Source organism: Ylistrum balloti, unplaced genomic scaffold (genome assembly GCF_031769215.1).
Source record: "Ylistrum balloti isolate Yb309-2 unplaced genomic scaffold, AGI_CSIRO_Ybal_v1 Utg369568, whole genome shotgun sequence".
In the NCBI taxonomy this organism is placed as follows: Eukaryota; Metazoa; Mollusca; class Bivalvia; order Pectinida; family Pectinidae; genus Ylistrum; species Ylistrum balloti.
This window is the reverse complement of record NW_026781865.1, coordinates 82,097-98,020: the sequence shown is the minus strand read 5'-3', so window position 1 is coordinate 98,020 and position 15,924 is coordinate 82,097. Positions and strand designations below refer to the sequence as shown.

General features: G+C 33.7%; 1 protein-coding gene across 1 annotated transcript in view; it reads left to right on the top strand.

Annotated features, from left to right (window-relative positions):
• Window positions 1–7,423, top strand: part of LOC132559599 (coiled-coil domain-containing protein 91-like) — a 37,677-nt gene extending 30,254 nt beyond the window's left edge. The window contains exons 12-13 of the mRNA XM_060224264.1: window positions 1,355–1,444; window positions 5,434–7,423. Coding sequence (XP_060080247.1) covers window positions 1,355–1,444; window positions 5,434–5,565 — 222 coding nt within the window. The 3' untranslated portion in view covers window positions 5,566–7,423. The remainder of the gene's footprint in view (window positions 1–1,354; window positions 1,445–5,433) is intronic.
• The last annotated feature ends 8,501 nt before the right edge of the window (window positions 7,424–15,924 follow it).

Sequence of the window (15,924 nt, the reverse complement as noted above, 5' to 3'; positions counted from 1 at the left end):
TTCTGGTATGTTTAGTTGTGTGACTACAATATACAGTGATTCTGACATGTTCAGTTGTGTGACTACAATATACAGTGATTCTGACATGATTAGTTGTGTGACTACAATATGTAGTGATTCTGACATGTTTAGTTGTGTGACTACAATATACAGTGATTCTGACATGTTCAGTTGTGTGACTACAATATGTAGTGATTCTGACATGTTTAGTTGTGTGACTACAATATACAGTGATTCTGACATGATTAGTTGTGTGACTACAATATGTAGTGATTCTGACATGTTTAGTTGTGTGACTACAATATACAGTGATTCTGACATGTTCAGTTGTGTGACTACAATATACAGTGATTCTGACATGTTTAGTTGTGTGACTACAATATGTAGTGATTCTGACATGTTCAGTTGTGTGACTACAATATACAGTGATTCTGACATGTTCAGTTGTGTGACTACAATATACAGTAATTCTGACATGTTTAGTTGTGTGACTACAATATACAGTGATTCTGACATGTTCAGTTGTGTGACTACAATATACAGTGATTCTGACATGTTTAGTTGTGTGACTACAATATACAGTGCTTCTGACATGTTCAGTTGTGTGACTACAATATGTAGTGATTCTGACATGTTTAGTTGTGTGACTACAATATACAGTGATTCTGACATGTTCAGTTGTGTGACTACAATATACAGTGATTCTGACATGTTTAGTTGTGTGACTACAATATGTAGTGATTCTGACATGTTTAGTTGTGTGACTACAATATACAGTGATTCTGACATGTTCAGTTGTGTGACTACAATATACAGTGATTCTGACATGTTTAGTTGTGTGACTACAATATGTAGTGATTCTGACATGTTCAGTTGTGTGACTACAATATAGAGTGATTCTGACATGTTCAGTTGTGTGACTACAATATACAGTGATTCTGACATGATTAGTTGTGTGACTACAATATACAGTGATTCTGACATGTTTAGTTGTGTGACTACAATATGTAGTGATTCTGACATGTTTAGTTGTGTGACTACAATATACAGTGATTCTGACATGTTCAGTTGTGTGACTACAATATACAGTGATTCTGACATGATTAGTTGTGTGACTACAATATACAGTGATTCTGACATGTTCAGTTGTGTGACTACAATATACAGTGATTCTGACATGTTTAGTTGTGTGACTACAATATACAGTGATTCTGACATGTTCAGTTGTGTGACTACAATATACAGTGATTCTGACATGTTTAGTTGTGTGACTACAATATACAGTGATTCTGACATGTTTAGTTGTGTGACTACAATATACAGTGATTCTGACATGTTTAGTGTATAATTACAGGTAATGCTCAAGGAGAGTTTGGAAGAAGAAAGAAAGAAAGGAGAAGAGGCTTTACGTATCAAGGTTGCACAAATAGAATCAAAGAAAATGGTAAATTTAGAACACAGTCTTGATTGTTACATTCATCTGATTATGACAATCTATTATATATCCCCTCCATTTGTAATTGCTTTCCTCCATCACTTTATAATCGTTATCAGTATTTGTTTTATATAGTGAGGGGCTGCACGTTGGCCTAATGCTACTTCAGGTGAAGATAAATCTGAGGTGTTTAGTTCAGTGCTCCCTCTCTCCATGGCAACTTGAGTTTGTCAGGAAGCTGAGAAATGGACCAATCTGTGTTGTTGTTGTGGTGTCTTTGGACAAGACACTTAATACCAATTGCCAAGGAAGTCATGCAATGGACCTGTCATATGTTGCCCATTGAGAATGACATTAGCTACTACAGGAAATCTCAAAATAAACCCAACAAACAAACAATTCATATATGGACACATTAGTTGGTGTTTTGGTACATAATTAGCTATTAGGAGTATTAGTAGTAGTGTGTACTTACTAATGATATAACTAGAAATATTCTGCAGAGTGGATGTTGCGAGTGTCAAATTAGACATTTTTTGTTGAAGCATCCAATTTTAGTTAAATTTCATAGCTTTCAGTTCTATATGATATATATCATTTGCATGAATGATGTAACTAAGGTGATTCTACACAATGCTAAATATGATATACATTTCATGCATCAGTGACTTAGCTCAAAGTCTGTTAAAAAAGAATCGCACATTCAGTGTTTATCTGGAACATTGTTCAGTGTTACAGATGAGTGTGACCGTATAGCACAGTAGCATGATTGATCCACAGATTATTGGGCCAATGCTCAGTGTATTTGTAAATTATCAAGGTATGCTACATTGTGATGTTTAGTTTATGAAAACTAATTTCCTGAACAGGGGATGTATATGATGGTGTCCCCTGAATTCTGTTTTATGATGGGTTATCATGATATTGTACCAGAAAACTAGCATTTATCCCATTTGTAATACCAGACTATTCTATTGGATTCTATTGGAGAGCATATAGTGTTACACTTATCCATTCTTATGGCATCGCATCCTGTTTAGTTTTAAAAATCTAGTTCTAGTTTAAAATACAGTTTTCATGAACATAAAATGTAAATATGATTGAAGGAGCTATAGGTTTGAACAGTGTAATGATCAGCAAACTTTCTCATTTACAGCAGGATGAAACAATATACAAGATACAAATGGGGCTATACAGTTGTAACGCACCACACACCACACTGTAACAGTTAAGTCTCTGTACCACTGGCAACACTGCTGCTTACAGCTTTTTATAATAACTTTATTGAGAAACACCCAGAACAGCTCATATAGTAGCCTGTTGGTCTGTGCAATCACTGATGAAGATACAAGGTGTTTGCTTGGAAGCTCCCTACACATATTCATTTGTGTTTGTCAGGAAACTGAGAAACATGCTTGTCTGTGTTGTTGTAGTTGTGACCTATTATAAAACTCTTAACTCTAATAGCTCTGGAAAGTATGTGATGGGCCTCCAGTATGTTGTTCAATGTGATAACCATCAGTGAGTCTACTATAATGAGATCCTCTACTCCCTCTAAATAATCCTGTATGTTGTTCAATGTGATAACCATCAGTGAGTCGACCATCAGGAGATCCTCTCCTCCCTCTAAATAATCCTGTATGTTGTTCAGTGTGATAACCATCAGTGAGTCTACTGTAACGAGATCCTCTCCTCCCTCTAAATAATCCTATATGTTGTTCAGTGTGTGAACCATCAGCGAGTCTACTATAACAAGATCCTCTCCTCCCTCTAAATAATCCTGTATGTTGTTCAATGTGATAACCATCAGCGAGTCTACTATAACAAGATCCTCTCCTCCCTCTAAATAATCCTGTATGTTGTTCAGTGTGATAACCATCAGTGAGTCTACTATAACAAGATCCTCTCCTCCCTCTAAATAATCCTGTATGTTGTTCAGTGTGATAACCATCAGTGAGTCTACTATAACAAGATCCTCTCCTCCCTCTAAATAATCCTGTATGTTGTTCAGTGTGATAACCATCAGTGAGTCTACTATAACAAGATCCTCTCCTCCCTCTAAATAATCCTGTATGTTGTTCAATGTGATAACCATCAGCGAGTCTACTATAACAAGATCCTCTCCTCCCTCTACATAATCCTGTATGTTGTTCAGTGTGATAACCATCAGCGAGTCTACTGTAACGAGATCCTCTCCTCCCTCTAAATAATCCTGTATGTTGTTCAATGTGATGACCATCAGTGAGTCTACTATAACAAGATCCTCTCCTCCCTCTAAATAATCCTGTATGTTGTTCAGTGTGATAACCATCAGCGAGTCTACTGTAACGAGATCCTCTCCTCCCTCTAAATAATCCTGTATGTTGTTCAATGTGATAACCATCAGTGAGTCTACTATAACAAGATCCTCTCCTCCCTCTAAATAATCCTGTATGTTGTTCAATGTGATAACCATCAGCGAGTCTACTATAACAAGATCCTCTCCTCCCTCTAAATAATCCTGTATGTTGTTCAGTGTGATAACCATCAGCGAGTCTACTATAACAAGATCCTCTCCTCCCTCTACATAATCCTGTATGTTGTTCAGTGTGATAACCATCAGTGAGTCTACTATAACAAGATCCTCTCCTCCCTCTAAATAATCCTGTATGTTGTTCAATGTGATAACCATCAGCGAGTCTACTATAACAAGATCCTCTCCTCCCTCTAAATAATCCTGTATGTTGTTCAGTGTGATAACCATCAGCGAGTCTACTATAACAAGATCCTCTCCTCCCTCTAAATAATCCTGTATGTTGTTCAGTGTGATAACCATCAGTGAGTCTACTATAACAAGATCCTCTCCTCCCTCTACATAATCCTGTATGTTGTTCAGTGTGATAACCATCAGCGAGTCTACTATAACAAGATCCTCTCCTCCCTCTAAATAATCCTGTATGTTGTTCAGTGTGATAACCATCAGTGAGTCTACTATAACAAGATCCTCTCCTCCCTCTAAATAATCCTGTATGTTGTTCAGTGTGATAACCATCAGCGAGTCTACTATAACAAGATCCTCTCCTCCCTCTAAATAATCCTATATGTTGTTCAATGTGATAACCATCAGCGAGTCTACTATAACAAGATCCTCTCCTCCCTCTACATAATCCTGTATGTTGTTCAGTGTGATAACCATCAGTGAGTCTACTATAACAAGATCCTCTCCTCCCTCTACATAATCCTGTATGTTGTTCAGTGTGATAACCATCAGCGAGTCTACTATAACAAGATCCTCTCCTCCCTCTACATAATCCTGTATGTTGTTCAGTGTGATAACCATCAGCGAGTCTACTATAAAAAGATCCTCTCCTCCCTCTACATAATCCTGTATGTTGTTCAGTGTGATAACCATCAGCGAGTCTACTATAAAAAGATCCTCTCCTCCCTCTACATAATCCTGTATATTCATGGAGTAATAAATCCAGCAAACAAATGTTAGCATTACTTTTGACTTGTTTTAAGATGTTACACAAAAATTGTTTTCCTCTTTTTATTCTGGTTTTTTGCTGCATCGCAGAATGCATTGACATACAGTAAACTAGAATCTGATGTAGAAATTTAGAAATATTTGTAGGTTCCACGAACTTAGCACTATATAGTGTTGATGTAGTTGAGTACAGTGAATCTGTGTTGTACGATAATCCTGCATGTTGACTCATTTTCAATAATATTTAAAATCACTGCATTCATGTCAGGAATATTATTGTGGTTCTGTTTGTAACAAATGGTGTGTTGTGAAAAATATCTGATAAACAGATACGTTCAGGAGTTTAGGTGGGCAGAGTTGCTGGATAACAGGTTTTTTGGACACACAGATTCACTATCAATACTGCTCAACAGCAGTGCTTCACATGAGATACTAAAAATTTTGCCTGCTGGCATTAGTTGAAGAAATATCACATTAAACTGGAAAGTGAAACACAAACACCAGTTAAAGTAAGATTATTTCTGAATTACAGCTGGACAGCAAGGTTCACAAGAGACACATGGCTAGTCTAGATGTTTTCCTGGAAGGAGCCCGCCAGCAACTCTCACTCTTGATGGACAAGTCTGATTCAACAGATGTTGAGATGTTGCCACTGAATAGCTGATGTCACTGGAGACTGAACCCCTGAATCATTCCAATGTGTGCTTGAGCACTTCAGTAAACATTTTCACCTCCTGAATTAGTGTTGAAATACACAAATGGCTCAAATGTAATATACTTGTGTTAGAGTCAGGCAGGCACAAACAAATACTTCCCTATACTAGGTAGTGAATTACGTTCAGCAAATCAGACAATTTTGCTCTGGATCCTAGTCAACAGAAGCATTACTGTTTCTATGGCAGTTTTCTCAGGCCTGGTACGAGGGTTTTAGGAGGAATGTGAACATACCTGTGATAAGATAAAAGTCATTTGTTGATATATTTCATGGAAGTGTTTTAAAAAAAAATCTACATTTGGTTAAGTTTAGTTATCATTGATATAAATGAATCACATTTGTCAAAATATCCTTTCCCATGTAAAAACAGTTTTTCATAATGACTGTCTAATTCCTTTCATGTGTGGAAATCTGAAGGTCCTATATTTACATTTCATGTTACAACCTCCGATTGTCTCTGTTCATCTTGACTTTAGGAGTGCAGATACATTCTAGGTCATATGCACTAATATGATGTCATTTTGATCTATGTTACATCAATGCTTTGTTTGTTATTAACACACATCATAGCTTTATTTCAATCATTTAGATGATTATGATTTTCTGGAGGCTCTTCCAGTAAATAAGCACACAAGGTGAAAATGTTAAATTCTTGATAAAATAGACACAGTGATATTTCAAAATGATATCTGAACCATATATATATATATTGTGTTTAAACAGTTGTCAGATTATATTAATTGTCAATATATATGTAATCTGTGACAGGTAGATGATCATGGCATCTAAATCAAACTGCAATCATAATGACAGTCCAAAGACCATCCAATGGTTAAGTGAACAATTGTAGCATATGAACATGTATTGCCCTAATAAATATTGAGCAGGATAAGGAAAGTTCCTTCAGCTATTGATTGTTAGGACATGTAAAAAACAGTTAATTGTGGTACACACTACAATTAAATCAGATAATGTGGTCTTGTTGTTTCACTCTATAAAATCTAATGTTTACTAATATCCACTAAGCAGTGCTTATTTTATAGTTCTGCAAATGCCACATTTTGAATGGATAATCATAATAAAGGACATATTGCTGCTAAGAACCTTTCATACATGTACGTGTACCAGCTCAGAGACAACAATGGTTTGTAATAGTATGAGTGATACTGCGCTGGACATGGCAGCCAGAGATCATTATAGGTTTTTTCTTTACTGAAATTGAAATTTTCCATATTGTAGGGAAATTTTATTGTGAAAATATGTATGTTTCCAATGAAAAGATTTGTTTGTATAACCTAGACCTAAATTTATCGCTGATGGCAGTTGTATGATACAGTCCTTTGCTTGTATAGATCTGCAGTTTTTGTAATAGTAAGAACAGGTATGCTAGATGGCTTTAGTGAAATTCAGCCTCAGTGATTTGGCTGGTAGCACAATTTGTAACTCTTTCCAGATACAATTTGCTCTAAACCTCTTGATAAATGTTAATATCAATAGGGATAACCAACCCCCCCAACATCTCCTCACTACCACCACCACCACCAAACTTATAATTGATCCCTCAATATTTCCATTTTATTTCAGTTTCAACATAGAATGAGCCCCCTAAATTCCTATACTGATCTGTTTATGTCTTTGATCCCAGGATTTTTTTCTGTATCATTTTGATATTGAGTAATACTCCTTAACATTGAGATTATCCTGTGTGTACATTTTCTTTCACATCTATACAATATATTATTTATTTAGATATATCATTACATACAGATTTACTGATATGTACTCATTTTAAATTGCCAAACTTATATACAAGTACAAAAAACTTACATGTTATTTAAGAATCTTTGTCATATCCATTCAGAAAACTCAAAACATTTATTTTGATTTAAACAATTAATATCTGGTTGAAGGGTCATTATTATGTCTATCTAATATAGCAATGCTCCATGTGTTATGTAGAAAGGATGGGAAAAGGTTGTCTGTCCATTCAAATTTACATTTGTCTGTCTGCCTGTAGATTGAAGCGGTTTGTCTTTACCATTTCTAATATCACATAGATTTAATGCCTGTACAGCTATATTATAAGCTTACCCAGCAATAAGTCCAAGTCTGGAAATAAGCCCATTTGTTCAGCAGATTTATCAGCCAATGATATTGTCCTATAATAATCCTGTAATTTGTAGGTATCTTTAGATTACTTCAAGAACACACGACATGGAAGACTTTTATTTTCCCTTTCATTTCGTACGCCCTTTTTTTTAAAAAAAAAAAAATTTTTCTAAACATGCTAAAGTCTTCTAATTATATTTATTAGTCAGTGTTTTCTAAACATTGTAAACAGTAGAGGTGTTGTCTCTGTTTTTTTTTTTGGTTTTTGTTTTTTTTGTTTTTGTTTTTATAGCAGGGGAGGAGTGTCAGTTGGCTGACATTAATCTTCTTTTATTCATATATACACTATGTATACCTACAATCACTGCCATATATCATGGTTTATTCACTATATCTTTGAAATTGTTAAAAGAATAGTTGAGTTTGATTAAGTAGTAAGATATTTTTAATTGATATAGCCATATATAGAACTGTTATCTAAATGATACACACCAAACAAGCATTGATTTGAAGGGATCAAATTATGTATTATTGGCATTACTTTCCTCCTTATTTGATAGACCCTATATATAATATTATATTCCTATATGATATATATCATTATGTATGTATGAAAAAAATTCCTGTTGTCTGGTTGAAAAGGTGTCTTTATTTAAATTCATTTCCGAGCCATATTTATTCGATTTGAGCAGCTATGTGTCACAGCTTTAAACTATATTTGATAGAATTTTTAGTGAACAATGTAGTAATGATTTAATACACAAACTATTTGTTGTATTACTGTCAGCTTAAAGGTAAAGGATAGAAATGGCCAAAGTTGTTGAGATATAAATGACTAGTATTGTATTCTACAGGTAAATCAACAGTATTTTACTGGTGAATAAACTGTATTTTACAGGTAAATCAACTGTATTTTACTGGTGAATCAACTGTATTTTACAGATAAATCGGCTGTATTTTACAGGTAAGTCAACTGTATTTTACTGGTGAATCAACTGTATTTTACAGGTAAATCAAATGTATTTTACAGGTGAATCAACTGTATTCTACAGGTAAGTCAACAGTATTTTACTGGTGAATCAACTGTATTTTACTGGTGAATCAACTGTATTTTACAGGTAAATCAAATGTATTTTACAAGTAAATCAGCTGTATTTTACTGGTGAATCAACTGCATTTTACAGGTAAATCAACTGTATTTTACAGGTAAGTCAACTGTATTTTACTGGTGAATCAACTGCATTTTACAGGTAAATCAACTGTATTTTACAGGTAAGTCAACTGTATTTTACTGGCGAATCAACTGTATTTTACAGGTAGATCAACTGTGTTTCACTGGTAAATCAAATGTATTTCATTGGTGAATCAACTATATTTTACAGGTAGATATACTGGTTAATCACTGGAAGTTTATAGGTAATTAAATCACTAGTTTTTTTAGAGGTTAAATACTAAAATTTTATAAATAAATTGATGTATTGGGGAAAAAATCTGAGTTCATTTAAAAACATTTTTTGGGGACGGGGAGGGCACAACTTTGTGTTAAAGAAACATGCAAACTCTGAGATAAATCATAAAACATTACACCACAAGTGATATGTAATTATATAAACTGGGTTATTAATGGTATTTTATATATAAATTTGTGGGTATAAAGTTTGACAAGGTGATTTTATGTTTGAATAAAAAATAAGAAATAGAATTTCTATGACCAACCTTTATTTTTATCTCATTTTTTTAAAGTACAGGTAGTACATTGTACAATACATATGCTGAAGTTAAAATTCACGTCAGACAGAAGACTGATTAATTACGAACAATTCAATTGATTGTACGAAATCATATGTACTCTTACATGAGTTCATACAGAAGCAATGCCAAAGTATGGAAGAAGCCAAAATACAATACAATATTTATTCATTTGCTGAATATTTTCTTTGTGTACCAGACAGAAGTGCAAGTTTTAAGACAGACATATAATGTATAGAGGATTATACAAGTTTTCATTCATGTGTGACATATGAAAACAAGTCTTGGATTTTTTCAATTGATGGTACCTTTAGCAAGGTAAAATGAAAAAATTTGTGATGAGTTTTGTAAATCTCATATGAAATGGAAACAAATATGAGGTTCTGTTTATCACATGACGTAGACGCTTTTGCAAAGTATTCATGAAAGCAACAAAATTCAAAATTTGAAATTGTCAATATTCTCCCAATATACCTTTCCTTTGTGATGTCATAATACATATGACACCATGAAGTTTGGTCACAACAGGAACCTTCACCCAATCACAGCACCATTAGGTCAAAAAGATGTTATAACACAGATAGAAGGTAGGTATGTGATAAATATTGATATGCACTGGGGGTATATTTTAATGTCATAATGATAAACATGGCTATGATATTGTATACAAGTTAAAATGGTGGCTCAGTTATCTTGGCTCTACTTTTGTTAACAAATTGTACATTTTTAATGAAGTCTAGTAAGAAAGTGTAGGAAATCTTGATTGTTTTTATATCAAATTTATGGCCATTATGAATGACATAGTTTGATGGGCATATATATTGTGTGCTGTATTTGCATGCAGAGCTGTCTTTCAAACATTAGTTTCATACCTGCGCAGCTTAATGTAAGTAACTTTGTGTGAGAGTTCACAAGGTGAAATGTTCATACTATTTTGTACATATGATGTTGATTACATACATACTTGTACTAATGCTGCCCTAGACTTGGAGTATAAAATTTTGATAAATACAATCCTTTCTTACATAGGAGATAAAGCAGGAAAGAAATCTCATTACATAGGATTATTCTTTATCTAAACCAAGGTTTTACTGATAAAAATCTCAACACAACGGAGGAGATCCTTAGATATATGCTCTGATGTTCTTCATATTTATGAATTTTCATCTGAACACAGTTTTTTACTGGTTTATCACATATTCAGAGGTAACATTTTTTCCTACCTCTATATTGAAAATGTGTCTTGGCTCATGAGTAATGTTATCACTGTTCAACAAATAGTGTGCTAATGCTCCAAGTAGAAATATTGTTCTATACATGAAGCATTTCCTGTAAGACTATTAAAAAGGAGTTTACAATGTATTTGTTGACATTTGTCTGTGGCATGTAGCAATAATTGTATAGATGGCAATACTTTTATTGAAATTATATTATTCATTAATTTAAAACTTTGTTTTGTTGTCATGTTTTAATCATTGGAGGCATGAATTACCAGTAGTATTCACCATTTGTTATCACCAGGTTGTGACATGAAATCGCGCCTTGTGAACACATTTGCTTATATATGTAAACTTCCACTTGGTTTCGACTAGAAGTTTATACCAAAGACCCACAAGTTGATAGCACCCTTTAATGCAAATTTAGAGTTAGATATGGTGGAACCAAACAATGAATTGAATTGCATCCAATGGCTATTTCCTCGTTTGAGAACTCGTCAGTGATACTAAGGACTGAAGTTTTGAAGCCTATGAGGTGACTGAGGAAAATTCAAAGTGATTGAAAGTCAAAATGAGGAGGTGCAGTAGCTCCATTATTCAAGAAATTTCTTAATTTTCATATATAAGACCATTTTTTCAAGTATATGTGTATATGTAGGAGCTAGACTTACGTAATTTTAACAAGATTGTTCACATCTATATTTTTTATATCTGTTGGAGATAGTTTATCTTCAAGATTCATATCATACAATTTTTTTCTTTTCTCATTGTTATGATTTTTAAATAGAAATGGAATCAAAGGTTTCAACCATTTTGCATACACAATCAGGTATATTATTATTTCATATTGGAAGAATAAGTCATATCAGCAAATACCCTTCCTTGTATATATTTTCGAAATGTTAACATAGCCAATAATGGACACTATCACTACAGATTAAGCATAGTGAATTCCGCAATCGGGGAAATATCAATTCTGGAACAAACTACAGAATGAACTCTGGAGATGATTTGATACATACTACAGAATGAACTTTGGAGATGATTTGATACATACTACAGAATGAACTTTGGAGATGATTTGATACATACTACAGGATGAACTATGGAGATGATTTGATACATACTACATGATGAACTTTGGAGATGATTTGGATACATACTACATGATGAACTATGGAGATGATTTGATACATACTACAGAATGAACTTTGGAGATGATTTGTTACATAGTACAGAATGAACATTGGAGATGAGTTGATACATACTACAGAATAAACTTTGGAGATGATTTGATACATACTACAGAATGAACTATGGAGATGATTTGATAAATACTACAGGATGAACTATGGAGATGATTTGATACATACTACATGATGAACTTTGGAGATGATTTGATACATACTACATGATGAACTTTGGAGATGATTTGATACATACTACAGGATGAACTTTGGAGATGATTTGATATATACTACAGAATGAACTATGGAGATGATTTGATAAATACTACAGGATGAACTATGGAGATGATTTGATACATACTACATGATGAACTTTGGAGATGATTTGATACATACTACAGAATGAACTTTGGAGATGATTTGATACATACTACAGGATGAACTATGGAGATGATTTGATACATACTACAGAATGAACTTTGGAGATGATTTGTTACATAGTACAGAATGAACGTTGGAGATGATTTGATACATACTACAGGATGAACTTTGGAGATGATTTGATACATACTACAGGATGAACTATGGAGATGATTTGATACATACTACAGAATGAACTTTGGAGATGATTTGTTACATAGTACAGAATGAACGTTGGAGATGATTTGATACATACTACAGAATGAACTATGGAGATGATTTGATACATACTACAGGATGAACTATGGAGATGATTTGATACATACTACATGATGAACTTTGGAGATGATTTGATACATACTACAGAATGAACTTTGGAGATGATTTGACACATACTACAGGATGAACTATGGAGATGATTTGCTATATACTACAGGATGAACTATGGAGATGATTTGTTACATAGTACAGAATGAACGTTGGAGATGATTTGATACATACTACAGAATAAACTCTGGAGATGATTTGATACATACTACAGAATGAACTATGGAGATGATTTGATAAATACTACAGGATGAACTATGGAGATGATTTGATACATACTACATGATGAACTTTGGAGATGATTTGATACATACTACATGATGAACTTTGGAGATGATTTGATACATACTACATGATGAACTTTGGAGATGATTTGATACATACTACAGGATGAACTTTGGAGATGATTTGATATATACTACAGAATGAACTATGGAGATGATTTGATACATACTACAGGATGAACTATGGAGATGATTTGATACATACTACAGGATGAACTTTGGAGATGATTTGATACATACTACAGAATGAACTTTGGAGATGATTTGATACATACTACAGGATGAACTATGGAGATGATTTGATACATACTACAGAATGAACTTTGGAGATGATTTGTTACATAGTACAGAATGAACGTTGGAGATGATTTGATACATACTACAGGATGAACTATGGAGATGATTTGATATATACTACAGAATGAACGTTGGAGATGATTTGATAAATACTACAGGATGAACTATGGAGATGATTTGATACATACTACATGATGAACTTTGGAGATGATTTGTTACATACTACAGAATGAACTTTGGAGATGATTTGTTACATAGTACAGAATGAACGTTGGAGATGATTTGATAAATACTACAGGATGAACTATGGAGATGATTTGATACATACTACATGATGAACTTTGGAGATGATTTGATACATACTACAGGATGAACTATGGAGATGATTTGATATATACTACAGAATGAACTATGGAGATGATTTGATAAATACTACAGGATGAACTATGGAGATGATTTGATACATACTACAGGATGAACTTTGGAGATGATTTGATACATACTACAGGATGAACTATGGAGATGATTTGATACATACTACATGATGAACTTTGGAGATGATTTGATACATACTACAGGATGAACTATGGAGATGATTTGATACATACTACAGGATGAACTATGGAGATGATTTGATACATACTACAGGATGAACTATGGAGATGATTTGATATATACTACAGGATGAACTTTGGAGATGATTTGATACATACTACAGGATGAACTTTGGAGATGATTTGATACATACTACAGAATGAACTTTGGAGATGATTTGATACATACTACAGGATGAACTATGGAGATGATTTGATACATACTACAGAATGAACTTTGGAGATGATTTGTTACATAGTACAGAATGAACGTTGGAGATGATTTGATACATACTACAGAATGAACTTTGGAGATGATTTGATACATACTACAGGATGAACTATGGAGATGATTTGATACATACTACAGAATGAACTTTGGAGATGATTTGTTACATAGTACAGAATGAACGTTGGAGATGATTTGATACATACTACAGGATGAACTATGGAGATGATTTGATACATACTACATGATGAACTTTGGAGATGATTTGATACATACTACAGAATGAACTTTGGAGATGATTTGACACATACTACAGGATGAACTATGGAGATGATTTGCTATATACTACAGGATGAACTATGGAGATGATTTGTTACATAGTACAGAATGAACGTTGGAGATGATTTGATACATACTACAGAATGAACTTTGGAGATGATTTGATACATACTATTGAATAACAGGTTCTGTATGGATATTAATTTGTCAGTTTGCCGGAGTTAGAATTTAGTTTCAGATGCTACACCAGCTGTTCTTTGCTCATTCTTTGCTGAACAATACATGTTGCTTGATAAGCAGGTATATTGTAACTATTCGGACACGTAACAGAAGAAATATGAAAGAAATATTCCATACAATAGATATAATTAATGATTTGGGCTCAACAATAAAATTGTGAATGTGGTAAAAACGTAATGAAAACAGCTGGTAGGGCATTCAGATTTTTACCACAGCACAAATCAGTGACAAAACAAATTGCTCTTCATAGCACAAAGCAGTAAAAATACAAATTGTTATTTATAGCACAAAGCAGTGAAAATCTAAAATGGTTCTTTATAGCACAAAGCAGTGAAAATCTAAAATTGTTCTTTATAGCACAAAGCAGTGAAAATCTAATATGGTTCTTTATAGCACAAAACAGTGACAAACAAAAAATGTTTTTTATAGCACAAAGCAGTGACAAACAAAAAATGTTTTTTATAGCACAAAGCAGTCAAAATCAAATTATTCAAGGTTCATTTGAACACGGTATCGGACCTGACCTGGAAAATTCTGCATACGTTCATGTGTGGTCTCCAATCAGTAGAAGAGAGCTCGAACCGGAGCTCATAGTCAATTAATACTCGTTGGAGTATGATAGGTTCATAAAGTTCAAACTTGTAAAGAACTAAATCCTTTTCTCATTAATCATGTGTGAATTTGTCTAAAACTATACCGACATGTGTAGTAGTAGTAGTAGTACATAAAGGCTACAGGTTAAGTGACGCCTGATTCGAATCTCGATTCACAAATTTCCTAATCAAAGGGGATCAGAGATTTTGTTGGTGAATATGGACTCACTCTGGTCTGATAGGTTTGTAGAGGTTGGTGAAAAAGTTTAACGGTCGTTATAGTGACCTCGCTGAGAAATATTCTATTTCTTTATGCGATTTGAAACTGGACGTGTTTGATGAGCGTTAGTTTGCCTGTTGGTTCCGTTGTTTACCTTGTTCTCATTTGAGAACGTGACCTTACTAACTTCGATTTACCAAGGTGTCGTCAATGAAGCATCAGACACGTACTCTTCCGGAACACATTCTCTCGGTATTTTTCATGCGTCTTCATGTTAATCTCTCTTTTGTTCCTATTTTGACCCAGTTTTATTGAATTTGATGCTAACGCTCATTTCTTTCTGGATTCTGAGATCTCTTATGGTCGATTCTAATTTTCCTTATTCAATGTCTAGGTTTCAAAACTAAGGTCTTTTACATCACTGACGAGTTACAGAAGGAAGAAAATGATACCGTTTAATTAATCATTTGTTCCTACTTATCCAATTCTAACTTGTAAGTGTCCTTGAATTCTACGACCTTGGCTGCTTACAGAATGATAAACTCCAATTAGATATAGAAATAA